This window comes from Ylistrum balloti, unplaced genomic scaffold (genome assembly GCF_031769215.1).
Source record: "Ylistrum balloti isolate Yb309-2 unplaced genomic scaffold, AGI_CSIRO_Ybal_v1 Utg369856, whole genome shotgun sequence".
Lineage (NCBI taxonomy): Eukaryota > Metazoa > Mollusca > Bivalvia > Pectinida > Pectinidae > Ylistrum > Ylistrum balloti.
Window position 1 is genome coordinate 478022 of NW_026782006.1, and position 15074 is coordinate 493095.

The following is a 15074-nucleotide window of genomic DNA, read 5'->3' on the forward strand; positions in this document are numbered from 1 at the left end:
GTAGGATTGTGGTTGTCTGTGATAGGCCAAGGTTTCATTTGTCCATGAGAGGTGTAGGATTGTGGTTGTCTGTGATAGGCCAAGGTTTCATTTGTCCATGAGAAGCCAGAGATTGTTTTGTCCTTGAGAGTTCAAGGATTTTTTTGTCCAGTGATTATTTTGTTCAGGGTGTTTTGTCCACCAGAGGCAAGTGATTGATTTGTTGAAAAGATTGTGAGGTCAGACTTTTGTTCATTAAGAGGAGAGTACAACTTCTTCACCAGATTGGAAGGATAGAGATGTTGAATGTGTATCAAATGAATGCTCTATTTCATTTGATGATGTGTTGTGGCAAAATGAGAGATTATTTTGGATGTTAAATTAATGGTTATCCATCATTTACAAAAATCATATTGACCTTACTGGAAGGTCAAGGTAAGTATAGTGGGTGACAGTGTGTAAGTGATGGTAGTTAAGAGTATATGATACAGGTGTGGAATGTTTATATGTTGATTGTGTTTACTTTTATGAATCAGTTCTTACTCTATAAACTGTTGTCAGTACACACACATTTGTAGTGACTACTCATAATGAAGGTATATAAAAGATATTCATTGTTGATTCACATGTAGATATTGTGTTTAGTGGCCCAGTGATACAGGAGCATGAAATCCTATAGTACACTGGGGCTAGTAGGTTACATGTCTAGGCAAGTAAATATTATCATTATTTACTTTAAAAATATTTATCAAACTGGCTGATAGAATTGGCACCATGTAGATAATACACTCAGACTATTTTATTTCAGCATGAATTCTTTAAAGTTTGCATCAGCTGACCCCAGCTTTGAATATTTCTCGATCTTGAGAATTCTCATTGATTTCCCATCAGTTTAAATTGTCCTTGAGCTGCTCTAGAAGGTTCTGAATTCTCACACATAACATCATTTGAAGGCCTTTTGTAATTAAGGTCATGCTAGTCTGGGGTGTGTGTCTAACGGTGGGTGGATGGTTGGGGAAAGGAGATTTCCAGCCATATAGTTTGGCCCTTGCTGACCTGCCAGTGTTCTAGATATAGTTACATAACTAAGATTGTCTGCAGTTAAAGTTACATAACTAAGGTTGTCTGTAGTTATAGTTACTTAACTAACGTTGTCTGTAGTTATAGTTACATAACTAAGATTGTCTGTTATTATAATGACATAACTAACGTTGTCTGTAGTTATAGTTACATAAGTAGGATGGTCTGTTGTTATAGTTACATAACTAAGATTGTCTGTAGTTATAGTTACATAACTGAGGTTGTCTGTAGTTAAAGTTACATAACTAAGGTCTGTAGTTATAGTTACATAACTAACGTTGTCTGTAGTTATAGTTACATAACTAAGATTTTCTGTAGTGATAGTTACATAACTGAGATTGTCTGTAGTGATAGTTACATAACTAAGGTTGTCTGTAGTTATAGTTACCTAACTAAGCTTGTCTGTAGATAAAGTTCCATAACTAAGGTTGTCTGTAGTTATAGTTATATAAGTAGGATGTTGTGTTGTGATGGGTATATAACCAGGACCTTGTGTTACAAATTAATTTTAGAGACATGTTTTGTTACACTGTTCCTGTAGTATATAAGATTAATCAGCATAGCTTTGGTAGATATCATTATGGTTGGCAATAACCTAACACATAATGTATGATTGTAAGGCCAGAGCTATCTCGGACATATGATCTAGATTAAATGTGATGTTTGTCAGATTTCAATGTTCCTTATGACCTAAAAAAAGTCTGTTAGCCCAGAATAGGAAAACAGGGGAATATTCCCTACAGTGAAATCAATGTCTGTGTAATAATGTCTCTCTACATAAATATCTGACTGGTGTGTCAACATAATGGGTAAATGTCTGTGACTGGTGTGTCAACATAATGGGTAAATGTCTGTGACTGGTGTGTCAACATAATGGGTAAATGTCTGTGACTGGTGTGTCAACATAATGGGTAAATGTCTGTGACTGGTGTGTCAACATGATGGGTAAATGTCTGTGACTGGTGTGTCAACATAATGGGTAAATGTCTGTGACTGGTGTGTCAACATAATGGGTAAATGTCTGTGACTGGTGTGTGTCAACATGATGGGTAAATGTCTGTGACTGGTGTGTGTCAACATCATGGGTAAATGTCTGTGACTGGTGTGTCAACATAATGGGTAAATGTCTGACTGGTGTGTCAACATAATGGGTAAATGTGTGACTGGTGTGTCAACATGATGGGTAAATGTCTGACTGGTGTGTCAACATAATGGGTAAATGTCTGTGACTGGTGTGTCAACATAATGGGTAAATGTCTGTGACTGGTGTGTCAACATAATGGGTAAATGTCTGTGACTGGTGTGTGTCAACATGATGGGTAAATGTCTGTGACTGGTGTGTGTCAACATCATGGGTAAATGTCTGTGACTGGTGTGTCAACATAATGGGTAAATGTCTGACTGGTGTGTCAACATAATGGGTAAATGTCTGACTGGTGTGTCAACATGATGGGTAAATGTCTGACTGGTGTGTCAACATAATGGGTAAATGTCTGTGACTGGTGTGTCAACATAATGTGTAAATGTCTGTGACTGGTGTGTCAACATAATGGGTAAATGTCTATAACTTGTGTGTGTCAACATAATGGGTAAATGTCTGTGACTGGTGTGTCAACATAATGGGTAAATGTCTGTGACTGGTGTGTCAACATGATGGGTAAATGTCTGTGACTGGTGTGTCAACATGATGGGTAAATGTCTGTGACTGGTGTGTCAACATAATGGGTAAATGTCTGTGACTGGTGTGTCAACATAATGGGTAAATGTCTGTGACTGGTGTGTCAACATAATGGGTAAATGTCTGTAACTCGTATGTGTCAACATGATGGTTAAATGTCTGTGACTGGTGTGTCAACATAATGGGTAAATGTCTGTGACTGGTGTGTCAACATGATAGGTAAATGTCTATAACTCGTGTGTGTCAACATAATGGGTAAATGTCTGTGACACTTGTGTCAACATAATGGGTAAATGTCTGTGACTGGTGTGTCAACATGATAGGTAAATGTCTGTGACTGGTGTGTCAACATAATGGGTAAATGTCTGTGACTGGTGTGTCAACATAATGTGTAAATGTCTGTGACTGGTGTGTCAACATAATGGGTAAATGTCTGTGACTGGTGTGTCAACATAATGGGTAAATGTCTGTGACTGGTGTGTCAACATGATGGGTAAATGTCTGTGACTGGTGTGTCAACATAATGGGTAAATGTCTGTGACTGGTGTGTCAACATAATGGGTAAATGTCTGTGACTGGTGTGTCAACATGATGGGTAAATGTCTGTGACTGGTGTGTCAACATAATGGGTAAATGTCTGTGACTGGTGTGTCAACATAATGGGTAAATGTCTGTGACTGGTGTGTCAACATGATGGGTAAATGTCTGTGACTGGTGTGTCAACATAATGGGTAAATGTCTGTGACTGGTGTGTCAACATAATGGGTAAATGTCTGTGACTGGTGTGTCAACATGATGGGTAAATGTCTGTGACTGGTGTGTCAACATGATGGGTAAATGTCTGTGACTGGTGTGTCAACATAATGGGTAAATGTCTGTGACTGGTGTGTCAACATAATGGGTAAATATCTGTGACTGGTGTGTCAACATAATGGGTAAATGTCTGTGACTGGTGTGTCAACATAATGGGTAAATGTCTGTGACTGGTGTGTCAACATGATAGGTAAATGTCTGTGACTGGTGTGTCAACATAATGGGTAAATGTCTGTGACTGGTGTGTCAACATAATGGGTAAATGTCTGTGACTGGTGTGTCAACATAATGGGTAAATGTCTGTAACTCGTATGTGTCAACATGATGGTTAAATGTCTGTGACTGGTGTGTCAACATAATGGGTAAATGTCTGTGACTGGTGTGTCAACATGATAGGTAAATGTCTATAACTCGTGTGTGTCAACATAATGGGTAAATGTCTGTGACACTTGTGTCAACATAATGGGTAAATGTCTGTGACTGGTGTGTCAACATGATGGGTAAATGTCTGTGACTGGTGTGTCAACATGATGGGTAAATGTCTATAACTTGTGTGTGTCAACATAATGGGTAAATGTCTGTGACACTTGTGTCAACATAATGGGTAAATGTCTGTGACTGGTGTGTCAACATGATGGGTAAATGTCTGTGACTGATGTGTGTCAACATAATGGTTAAATGTCTGTGACTGGTGTGTAGATTTTTTCTGTTGTTGATGAAATGCCTGATGGTGCAAACTGGTTAGAAAGAATACTCTTGGAAGTTTTATCAAAAACATATTCTATGTAAAGAATTTTATGATAGGTCAATGAGAGAAATGCAGTTACAAGTGTTTACAGCAGAAAACAGTGTACTCTATGTTATAGCCTCTGTTTGATTCTCATACACAGAACTACTGTTACAGCTGTAGTTCCTGTGTAATCCTTTTCAGTGATAGACGTTAATTGGTATTCTATCAGACAAGTAACAGGTAGATTGGTTAGGATCAGGGTTAGTATATATCTATTATATTATAATCCATCTCTCCCTCCTCCTACCCTACTATCTCCATCTCTTCGTTTGCCCCATCTCTCCCTCCTCCTACCCCACTATCTCCATCTCTTCATTTGCCCCATCACTCCTCCCTCCTACCCCACTATCTCCATCTCTTCGTTTGCCCCATCTCTCCCCTCTCCTACCCCACTATCTCCATCTCTTCGTTTGCTCCATCTCTCCCCCCTCCTATCCCACTATCTCCATCTCTTCGTTTGCCCCATCTCTCCCCCCTCCTATCCTACTATCTCCATCTCTTCGTTTGCCCCATCTCTCCCCCCTCCTACCCCATTATCTCCATCTCTTCGTTTGCCCCATCACTCCTCACTTCTACCCCACTATCTCCATCTCTTCATTTGCCCCATCACTCCTCCCTCCTACCCCACTATCTCCATCTCTTCGTTTGCCCCATCTCTCCCCTCTCCTACCCCACTATCTCCATCTCTTCGTTTGCTCCATCTCTCCCCCCTCCTATCCCACTATCTCCATCTCTTCGTTTGCCCCATCTCTCCCCCCTCCTATCCTACTATCTCCATCTCTTCGTTTGCCCCATCTCTCCCGCCTCCTACCCCATTATCTCCATCTCTTCGTTTGCCCCATCACTCCTCACTTCTACCCCACTATCTCCATCTCTTCGTTTGACCCATCTCTCCCCCCTCCTACCCCATTATCTCCATATCTTCGTTTTGACCCATCTCTCCCCCCTCCTACCCCATTATCTCCATCTCTTCGTTTGACCCATCTCTCCCCCTCCTACCCCACTATCTCTATCTCTTCGTTTGCCCCATCTCTCCCCCCTCCTACCCCACTATCCCCATCACTTGACCTTTGACACAGAACAACAACGGTCAAACTATGGGTCAAGGACACTTGACTGGTGACAATGAACACAATAAACAACGGTCAAACTATGGGTCAAGGACACTTGACTGGTGACACAAAACAACGTCATACTATTGGTCAAGGACACTTGACTGGTGACACAGAACAATGGTCAAATTATTGGTCAAGGACACTTGACTTTTGACACAGAACAACAATAAACAACGGTCAAATTATGGATGAAGGACACTTGACAGGTGACACAGAACAATGGTCAAATTATTGGTCAAGGACACTTGACTTTTGACACAGAACAACAATAAACAACGGTCAAACTATGGGTCAAGGACACTTGACTGGTGACACAGAATAATGGTCAAATTATTGGTCAAGGACACTTGACTGGTGACAATGAACAACAATAAACAACGGTCAAACTATGGGTCAAGGACACTTGACTGGTGACACAGAACAATGGTCAAATTATTGGTCAAGGACACTTGACTTTTGACACAGAACAACAATAAACAACGGTCAAATTATTGGTCAAATACACTTGACTGGTGACACAAAACAACGGTCAAACTATGGGTCAAGGACACTGGACTGGTGACACAGAACAACAATAAACAGCAGTCAAATTATTGGTCAATGACACTTGACTGGTGACAGAACAAAAAGGCTGAGGCCTGAAGTAAAGCTTAGTACACATGGGCATTTTAAACAAAAATGAAAAAAAAAAAAATTAGCTAACCAGAAAATGGGTAGGGTAATATTTTTTTCTTGGAACTGAGAAAAATTGTATAAATAAAGAAAACATCACTAAGTCTATACCTATTTGAAATATGGTGAGATCTGCTGCAATCTGTAAGGGACAGCAGACATATCTTATAAAAGATAGAGTAGTTTGGTGAAGTGATTTTTGTAAGCATTGGCATGTAATAATGGATGAGAACAAGGGATAATTGTACAGGGCTAAATGATGGCTCCACAATCATCTTTCCTTCCAGAAAGGTAATTAACAGCTACACTTTGGAGTCTTAAAGCTCCTGTGTTTTTACCACATTATGAAGACTTCATAAGATGTTGTATAATTACTGTGCTGTAGTGTTAGAAGTGGACTGTTTAGTGCTGGAGAAATTAAACAAATATAATCACTTTATTTTTGTTCTGTTCTATTGGTGCCTACAAGAGATTTGGTTTTTCATCTGTACTTGATTAACCTTGCCTCCCTGACGTCATAGTTTTGTTAGGGTATATGTAAATCATTGTCATGCCTAATGTCATGATGGTGATACTGCCCGAGGGTAATTAGTGGGGCCACTTTGGGGGTATTTTCAAGGTACCATTATAATGAAGTATGACACTTAGGATATAGAAGTATGACATCTTGCCCTGTGGATGATATAGGCTAACCAGACTAACAACATACCTTCAGATAGATACCGGATGATGTTATTAACTACAGTTCTGTTTATCAAACAATGCTAGTGCCCTGTAGGAATAAAATTTCTAGATACCAGCACATAGAAAAACATTGTCTAGACAAATGACAAACAAATTGGGGATTTGTTTTACAGCATAAGAAATGGTTTAAGGACCTCCTATAGTAACAGTATACTATAGAGGTGGCTGATGATGTCATCTTGGAGTAAAAACACACTGACACCTGATAATGTGAGACCATGTTGTCTTGGAGTTACAACACACTGACACCTGATAATGTCAGACCATGTCGTCTTGGACAAACAGCATACCATATGGACACCTGATAATGTCAGACCATGTTGTCTTGGAGAAACAGCATACCATATGGACACCTGATAATGTCAGACATTGTCGTCTTGGAGTAACAACACACTGACACCTGATAATGTCAGACCATGTCGTCTTGGAGTAACAACACACTGACACCTGATAATGTCAGACCGTGTCGTCTTGGAGTAACAACACACTGACACCTGATAATGTCAGACCATGTCATCTTGGAGTAACAACACACTGACACCTGATAGTGTCAGACCATGTCGTCTTGGACAAACAGCATACCATATGGACACCTGATAATGTCAGACCATGTCGTCTTGGAGTAACAATACACTGACACCTGACGATGTGAGACTGTGTTGTCTTGGAGAAACAGTATACCATATGGACACCTGATAATGTCAGACCATGTTGTCTTGGAGAAACAGTATACCATATGGACACTTGATAATGTCAGACCATGTTGTCTTGTAGAATCCATATGGATGACTGGCAATGTCAAGCCATGTTGTCTTCAAGTAATAGCATACCATCTAGGTGTCTGACAATGTCAGACCATGTTGTCACACAACAGCAGCTTGTTTTCACTCTAGCAGCTTCATACCTTCAGGGATTCTCATCAAACTTTATACTCTTATATCACATCAAACACAATGGAACAAGGTCAAGTTTTCTGGTTTTGTTTCAAGGTTAAGGGGTCACTGCTAATATATTTGGAAAATCATTGTAAGCTTTCTAGCAGCTTAATTTCTTTCATGATTCTCATCAAAGTTTATCCACTCTTGAAGGTCAGGTCTAGGTCAAAGTCATCATTACTTATATTTAAGAAAAGAGTTATCAGTGCTCATGAGGACTCATTCCTGACAGAATTTAGCTGAAACCTCACACACTTAAAGATGACCATAACACATTATCATACACTGAAATTAAAGCTGTATTGTCAAATTATCATATTTATTTTTTACATTGTTACATTAAAATCACTTACAAATTAATTGGAGAATTGTTTTCCTAGTTAAAACCAAACAGCACTGCCTGTATAAATCCTTACAGTGAAGTTATCAATAGTTTGTGGGCGGGGGATGGGGGCGGTGGGGGACATCAAAGGGATGTGATTAGATGGAAACAATAGAGAAATCTACTCCTTATATATCCTTTATACATTTTGTGTAGAAGGTCTGTGTGTACATCAGAGGTTTGTGCTATTCCTTTCCACTGACTGTGTTTACAGGTAATACTATTTAGTTCTGTCTAACTGGATTTATGCACTGTAAATGACAGGCTGACATTAATGCAGTTACCTCCCCTTTAGTTATCTCCAAGTTAGGACAAGTTTCTACCTATTATATGAAAGTTATGTGTTCTACAACAAGAATCTGACAACAGGATGATATCTAATTACTTGTGTGCAGGATAGAAATTTTCATTGTCAGTCTCTATATGAAACAAGCATTCAAGTGTCTAAGATATTTTGTTATATAATGGAGCTTTTCCTTCTACAAAAAAAATGAATAAATAAAGGCAAACAAAGAACTAGGTAGATGTGTCTGACAGGACTCTTAGTGATGTTGTCATGGAAACATGATTATATGGCATTACTTCATAATGGTTTTGTCAGCTTTTTTTACAAAAAGGTTTGTAGGGAAAGGCGTGACAGATGATGTGCTAGTCAAAATATGGTGGTAACATTATGTGAATTTGATTGTCAAAATGAGATTTATCATGTTCAATTTTACTGTTGTCAATTTCCTGAGGGTGACCGAGTACATGTTGTCACTGATGATCTACATTTCACTGTTTTTTTAATGTTATCTACATACTAATCAAACTATATAAATTGTTGTGAATTACACTGAAGAGTGATATCTGTATCAAAACAATAATAAAATTGGACACTATATCAGTTACCTGTGTTGTTTTAATGGGACTCTCTAGTTCCGTATTGTCCCTCTTACTGTAATAGATAAGACAAAGAAATCAATGTGGCTTGCTGTATATGTAAAGTATTTAGACTATTTGTTGTAAAGTTTTCTATATCGGGAAATAGGCTATTTTTTATTAACAGATGTGAGGTATGGGTTAATATAGAACTAAGACACAGATTTAAAAGGAGTAGGCTATTTCTATTAACAGCCATGAAGTATGGGTTAATATAGAACTAAGATACAGATTTAAAGGGAGTAAATACTTTGAACATTTTTATGTATTAGGAATAAACAACAATGTATAACAGTACTCCCTAGTGAATGTATATAGGTCTTAAGTGCATTCTTTATATACACACATCAAACGGAAAATGATTTCACAGGAAGCATCGTTCGGAAACTGAATATTTCTCCTAACAAGATACATGTATCTTTAAAATGAACTTTCTGTTTTTCAGGAAAGGATATTCCACTGCCCAAGTTTACACGGCAAAACCAGAATGATATTGGTAAGTTTTTTGTATATGTTAATAATATGTGATTTACATTTTTTGTTTAGTATAGTGTTGTTAAAAACATTTAGTTAAAGATAATTAGCCTACTCACATCCATTGTAGATTCTGTAGAAATGCCAACAAGCACGTTCTCATTATCCAGCTATAATTCAGCCTTTCTTCCCAGAAACAGAGGTTATGTTGTCCTCATTGGCTTATTGTCATTAAGTCGACCTTTCTACCTAGAGACAGAGGTTATTTTGGTCTCATTGGCTTATTGTCATTAAGTCGACCTTTCTACCTAGAGACAGAGGTTAAGTTGGCCTCATTGGCTTATTGCCATTAAGATGACCTTTCTACCCAGAGACAGAGGTTATGTTGTCCTCATTGGCTTATTGTCATTAAGTCGACCTTTCTACCTAGAGACAGAGGTTAAGTTGGCCTCATTGGCTTATTGCCATTAAGATGACTTTTCTACCCAGAGACAGGATATTTAGCCTCATTGGCTTATTGTCATTAAGTCGACCTTTCTACCCAGAGACAGAGGTTATTTTGGTCTCATTGGCTTATTGTCATTAAGTCGACCTTTCTACCTAGAGACAGAGGTTATTTTGGTCTCATTGGCTTATTGTCATTAAGCCGACCTTTCTACCTAGAGACAGAGGTTATTTTGGTCTCATTGGCTTATTGTCATTAAGTCGACCTTTCTACTTAAAGACAGAGGTTATGTTGTCCTCATTGGCTTATTGCCATTAAGATGACCTTTCTACCCAGAGACAGAGGTTATGTTGTCCTCATTGGCTTATTGTCATTAAGTCGACCTTTCTACCTAGAGACAGAGGTTAAGTTGGCCTCATTGGCTTATTGCCATTAAGATGACTTTTCTACCCAGAGACAGGATATTTAGCCTCATTGGCTTATTGTCATTAAGTCGACCTTTCTACCTAGAGACAGAGGTTATTTTGGTCTCATTGGCTTATTGTCATTAAGTCTTGTACTCATTGACTTATTGCCATTAAGTCGACCTTTCTACCTAGAGACAGAGGTTATTTTGGTCTCATTGGCTTATTGTCATTAAGTCTTGTACTCATTGGCTTATTGTCATTAAGTCGACCTTTCTACCTAAAGACAGAGGTTATGTTGGCCCCATTGGCTTATTGGCATTAAGTCGACCTTTCTACCCAGAGACAGAGGATATTTGGCCTCCTAAGCTTCTTGTTCCGTAATAAGCCCACATTCCATCTCACTTTTCTGTCTGTATGTTCTATGTGTAGGCTAGAGTAACCTGTGACCTATTATTATAACTGAAGTTATTAAAGGATGTATTTCCTAAGTATTGATTTGGACTTGTGATTCCAGTCACCTCATTGGATAAAAATTGTCCTCTAAACAGTTGTTGTATAGCATGTGTAAGCATGTCTAGGCATACCATTACAAACATCAATAGATATAAGGTCACACAGCTCACACTTGTTATAAGGCTGGAGATACTCCACCACACAACATATCACAAGAATATTGATACTAAAAGTGAACACCAGCAATCTTATACAATCTGATATTATACTGCTGTGTTACACTGGCTTGTAACTAGGCTGTTTAAAGGACTAGGATGGTAGATATCTCTCTCTAGTGCAAATACCAAAAACATGACATTGGGAGATTTACAAAAACATGACAGTGAGGGGATTTACAAGAACATGACAGTGACAGGATTTACAAAAACATGACAGTGACAGGATTTACAAAAATCTGACAGTGAGGAGATTTACAAAAACATGACAGTGACAGGATTTACAAAAACATGACAGTGAGGGGATTTACAAAAACATGACAGTGAGGAGATTACAAAAACATGACAGTGACAGGATTTACAAAAACATGACAGTGAGGAGATTTACAAAAACATGACAGTGAAAGGATTTACAAAAACATGACAGTGAGGAGATTTACAAAAACATGACAGTGGGGGGATTTACAAAAACATGACAGTGAGGAGATTTACAAAAACATGACAGTGAGGAGATTTACAAAAACATGATAGTGAGGAGATTTACAAAAACATGACAGTATGGGGATTTACTAAAACATGACAGTGACAGGATTTACAAAAACATGAGATAGTGTGTGGATTTACAAAAACATGACAGTGAGGAGATTTACAAAAACATGACAGTATGGGGATTTACTAAAACATGACAGTGACAGGATTTACAAAAACATGACAGTGAGGAGATTTACAAAAACATGACAGTATGGGGATTTACTAAAACATGACAGTGACAGGATTTACAAAAACATGACAGTGAGGAGATTTACAAAAACATGATAGTGAAAGGATTTACAAAAACATGACAGTGAGGAGATTTACAAAAACATGACAGTGGGGGGATTTACAAAAACATGACAGTGAGGAGATTTACAAAAACATGACAGTGAGGAGATTTACAAAAACATGATAGTGAGGAGATTTACAAAAACATGACAGTATGGGGATTTACTAAAACATGACAGTGACAGGATTTACAAAAACATGAGATAGTGTGTGGATTTACAAAAACATGACAGTGAGGAGATTTACAAAAACATGACAGTATGGGGATTTACTAAAACATGACAGTGACAGGATTTACAAAAACATGACAGTGAGGAGATTTACAAAAACATGACAGTATGGGGATTTACTAAAACATGACAGTGACAGGATTTACAAAAACATGACAGTGAGGAGATTTACAAAAACATGACAGGGAGGGGATTTACTAAAACATGACAGTGACAGGATTTACAAAAACATGACAGTGAGGAGATTTACAAAAACATGACAGGGAGGGGATTTACAAAAACATGACAGTGAGATTTACAAAAACATGACAGTGAGGAGATTACAAAAACATGACAGTGAGGAGATTTACAAAAACATGACAGTGACAGGATTTACAAAAACATGACAGTGAGGAGATTTACAAAAACATGACAGTGAGGAGATTACAAAAACATGACAGTGACAGGATTTACAAAAACATGACAGTGAGGAGATTTACAAAAACATGACAGTAAGAGGATTTACAAAAACATGACAGTGAGAGGATTTACAAAAACATGACAGTGGGGGGATTTACAAAAACATGACAGTGAGGAGATTTACAAAAACATGACAGTGAGGAGATTTACAAAAACATGACAGTGAGGAGATTTACAAAAACATGACAGTGAGGAGATTTACAAAAACATGACAGTAAGAGGATTTACAAAAACATGACAGTGAGGAGATTTACAAAAACATGACAGTGACAGGATTTACAAAAACATGACAGTGAGGAGATTTACAAAAACATGACAGTAAGAGGATTTACAAAAACATGACAGTGAGAGGATTTACAAAAACATGACAGTGAGAGTTCTACAAAAATAACACGAGGAATGGACAGTAAAAAACATGACAGTTCTATTATGGATACATTGGCTGCAGATGGACAAGGGTCAGCATAATGATCACATAACCAATAGAGCCATGGCATTTATAGCTGATGTAAATGTCAGGAATTTCTACACTGTTACAAAGTGTATTAAAGCTGTACCTATGTAATGACTTAGAAAAAGAAATTAATAAAATTGAAACCAAGATTGAAACTAATCCCTTGATTTGTTGTTTTTATTTATTGTCCTTTTTAAGTGAATGATGATCCTAGTTGTTCTGTATCCAGGACGAGGACTTTTTTCAGGTTATTGATCCAAGAAACATGGCTTACAAGGTTTTTTTTCTATAGATAGGTCTGCTCTGCCAAATAACAGGCTACTGCAGTTGAATCCCATTATTTCTGTAGCCATTGCATGCTGAGTAAATCTGAAAGTGATATATTCTTTGATTGTGAAGTGTAGAGTGAGATCAAGCACCAAGGTGACAGTAATCGATCTATTAGTCATTCAGCATGAATCGCTAGACTGTCAAGGATTGTGCTGAAGTTATTTCCATTTGATTTATCTCTTCCTTCTAAAGATTTGAAATGAAGATCTTTGTCATTGCTCCTAAACTTTAATTTTCTTGTTTTAAATTAAAACAGACCTCCATAACCTAGATCATTTCCATTTGACTTCCTTCCTCCTGAAGACACGTTAATCAGATTTCAGGAGATACTTTCTGCTCCAAATTCCTCAGGTTTTAGCTCACCTGCCAGGAGGGACAGCTAACTGATGTAGTGGCACAGTTGTCAGTCTGGCATCAGCTTTTCCATATAAATAACTTCTTTACAGGGTACTGATATTTGGACCATAGCATGTTTGGATGAAGGGCTACAAAATTTGTGCAAGTGAATGACCTGACCCACATTGAAGGTCACATGGGTTAAATATTTTAAAATGTTCACACAATTTCTTCTCAATTACCAAAAGGCCTAGGGTACTGATATTGGGCCTGTAGCATGCTGGGATGGTTGGCTACAAAATTTGTTCAAAGGAATGACCTTGACCCACATTTAAGGTCACATGGGTTAAATATGTCAAAGTTAATAAACAATTTATATTCAATTACCAAAATGACTTCTGTTTTACCACAAAGCTTGGTCCCAATAAGGAAATTATTTCAGAAATTATTTGACATATATTTGAAATTCTTTGTTAAATGACTGAGTAGTTGAATTAGTCAAGTAAGTGATGCAGGCCCCTTAGGCCTCTTGTTATAGGCTAATGTTAGTTTCTCTTTTTAGCAGGGTATTCAAATTGCCTTGTGTCTGTGTTCTGTTGTCCCTTCTTAAATAGGATGATTACTTTAAGTCTGGGTGGATCTTTTTGTCTCTTGCAGTGCCATTTTGGTTTCAGGACTGATAAGAAAAAAACATTTGGATGACGCAGCCATCTTTAACTTTGACAAATTGAAATTAATACTTCAATTTCAGGAGAAGTGCCGTAGATGGATCTTTCTTTAGATTCATATGTTAGTCCCCAAGGTCACTTCTATTGTATCATTAATATTGGAACTGATGAAAATAAGGTGGACTGGATTTCACAGTTGTTACTAGATAAGAATTCTCATTTTTCATATAGTTAAGAGCAAATGAGAACAAAAAGAAAAAGACTTCAGCATATAAGTAAAGGCCATACAATGGTGGCTCCAGGTCCCTCTAGAATCTCTAGTGAAATAGATGTGGATAAAAATAGAATTATATTGTTTATTCTCTGGAATCTCTAGTGAAATAGATGTGGATAAAAATAGAATCATATTGTTTATTCTCTGGAATCTCTAGTGAAATAGATGTGGATAAAAATAGAATTATATTGTTTATTCTCTGGAATCTCTAGTGAAATAGATGTGGATAAAAATAGAATCATATTGTTTATTCTCTGGAATCTCTAGTGAAATAGATGTGGATAAAAATAGAATTATATTTTTATTCTCTGGAATCTCTAGTGAAATAGATGTGGATAAAAATAGAATTATATTGTTTATTCTTGTTTTACTTTCTATTTATAAAAAATATCCTTTGT

At 37.4% G+C, this 15074-nt stretch overlaps 1 protein-coding gene across 1 annotated transcript in view; it reads left to right on the forward strand.

Moving 5' to 3' along the window:
- Positions 1-15074, forward strand: part of LOC132545791 (ralBP1-associated Eps domain-containing protein 1-like) — a 66837-nt gene that overhangs the window by 26613 nt on the left and 25150 nt on the right. The window contains exon 3 of the mRNA XM_060209483.1: positions 9555-9605. Within this exon, the coding sequence (XP_060065466.1) occupies positions 9555-9605 (51 nt within the window). The remainder of the gene's footprint in view (positions 1-9554; positions 9606-15074) is intronic.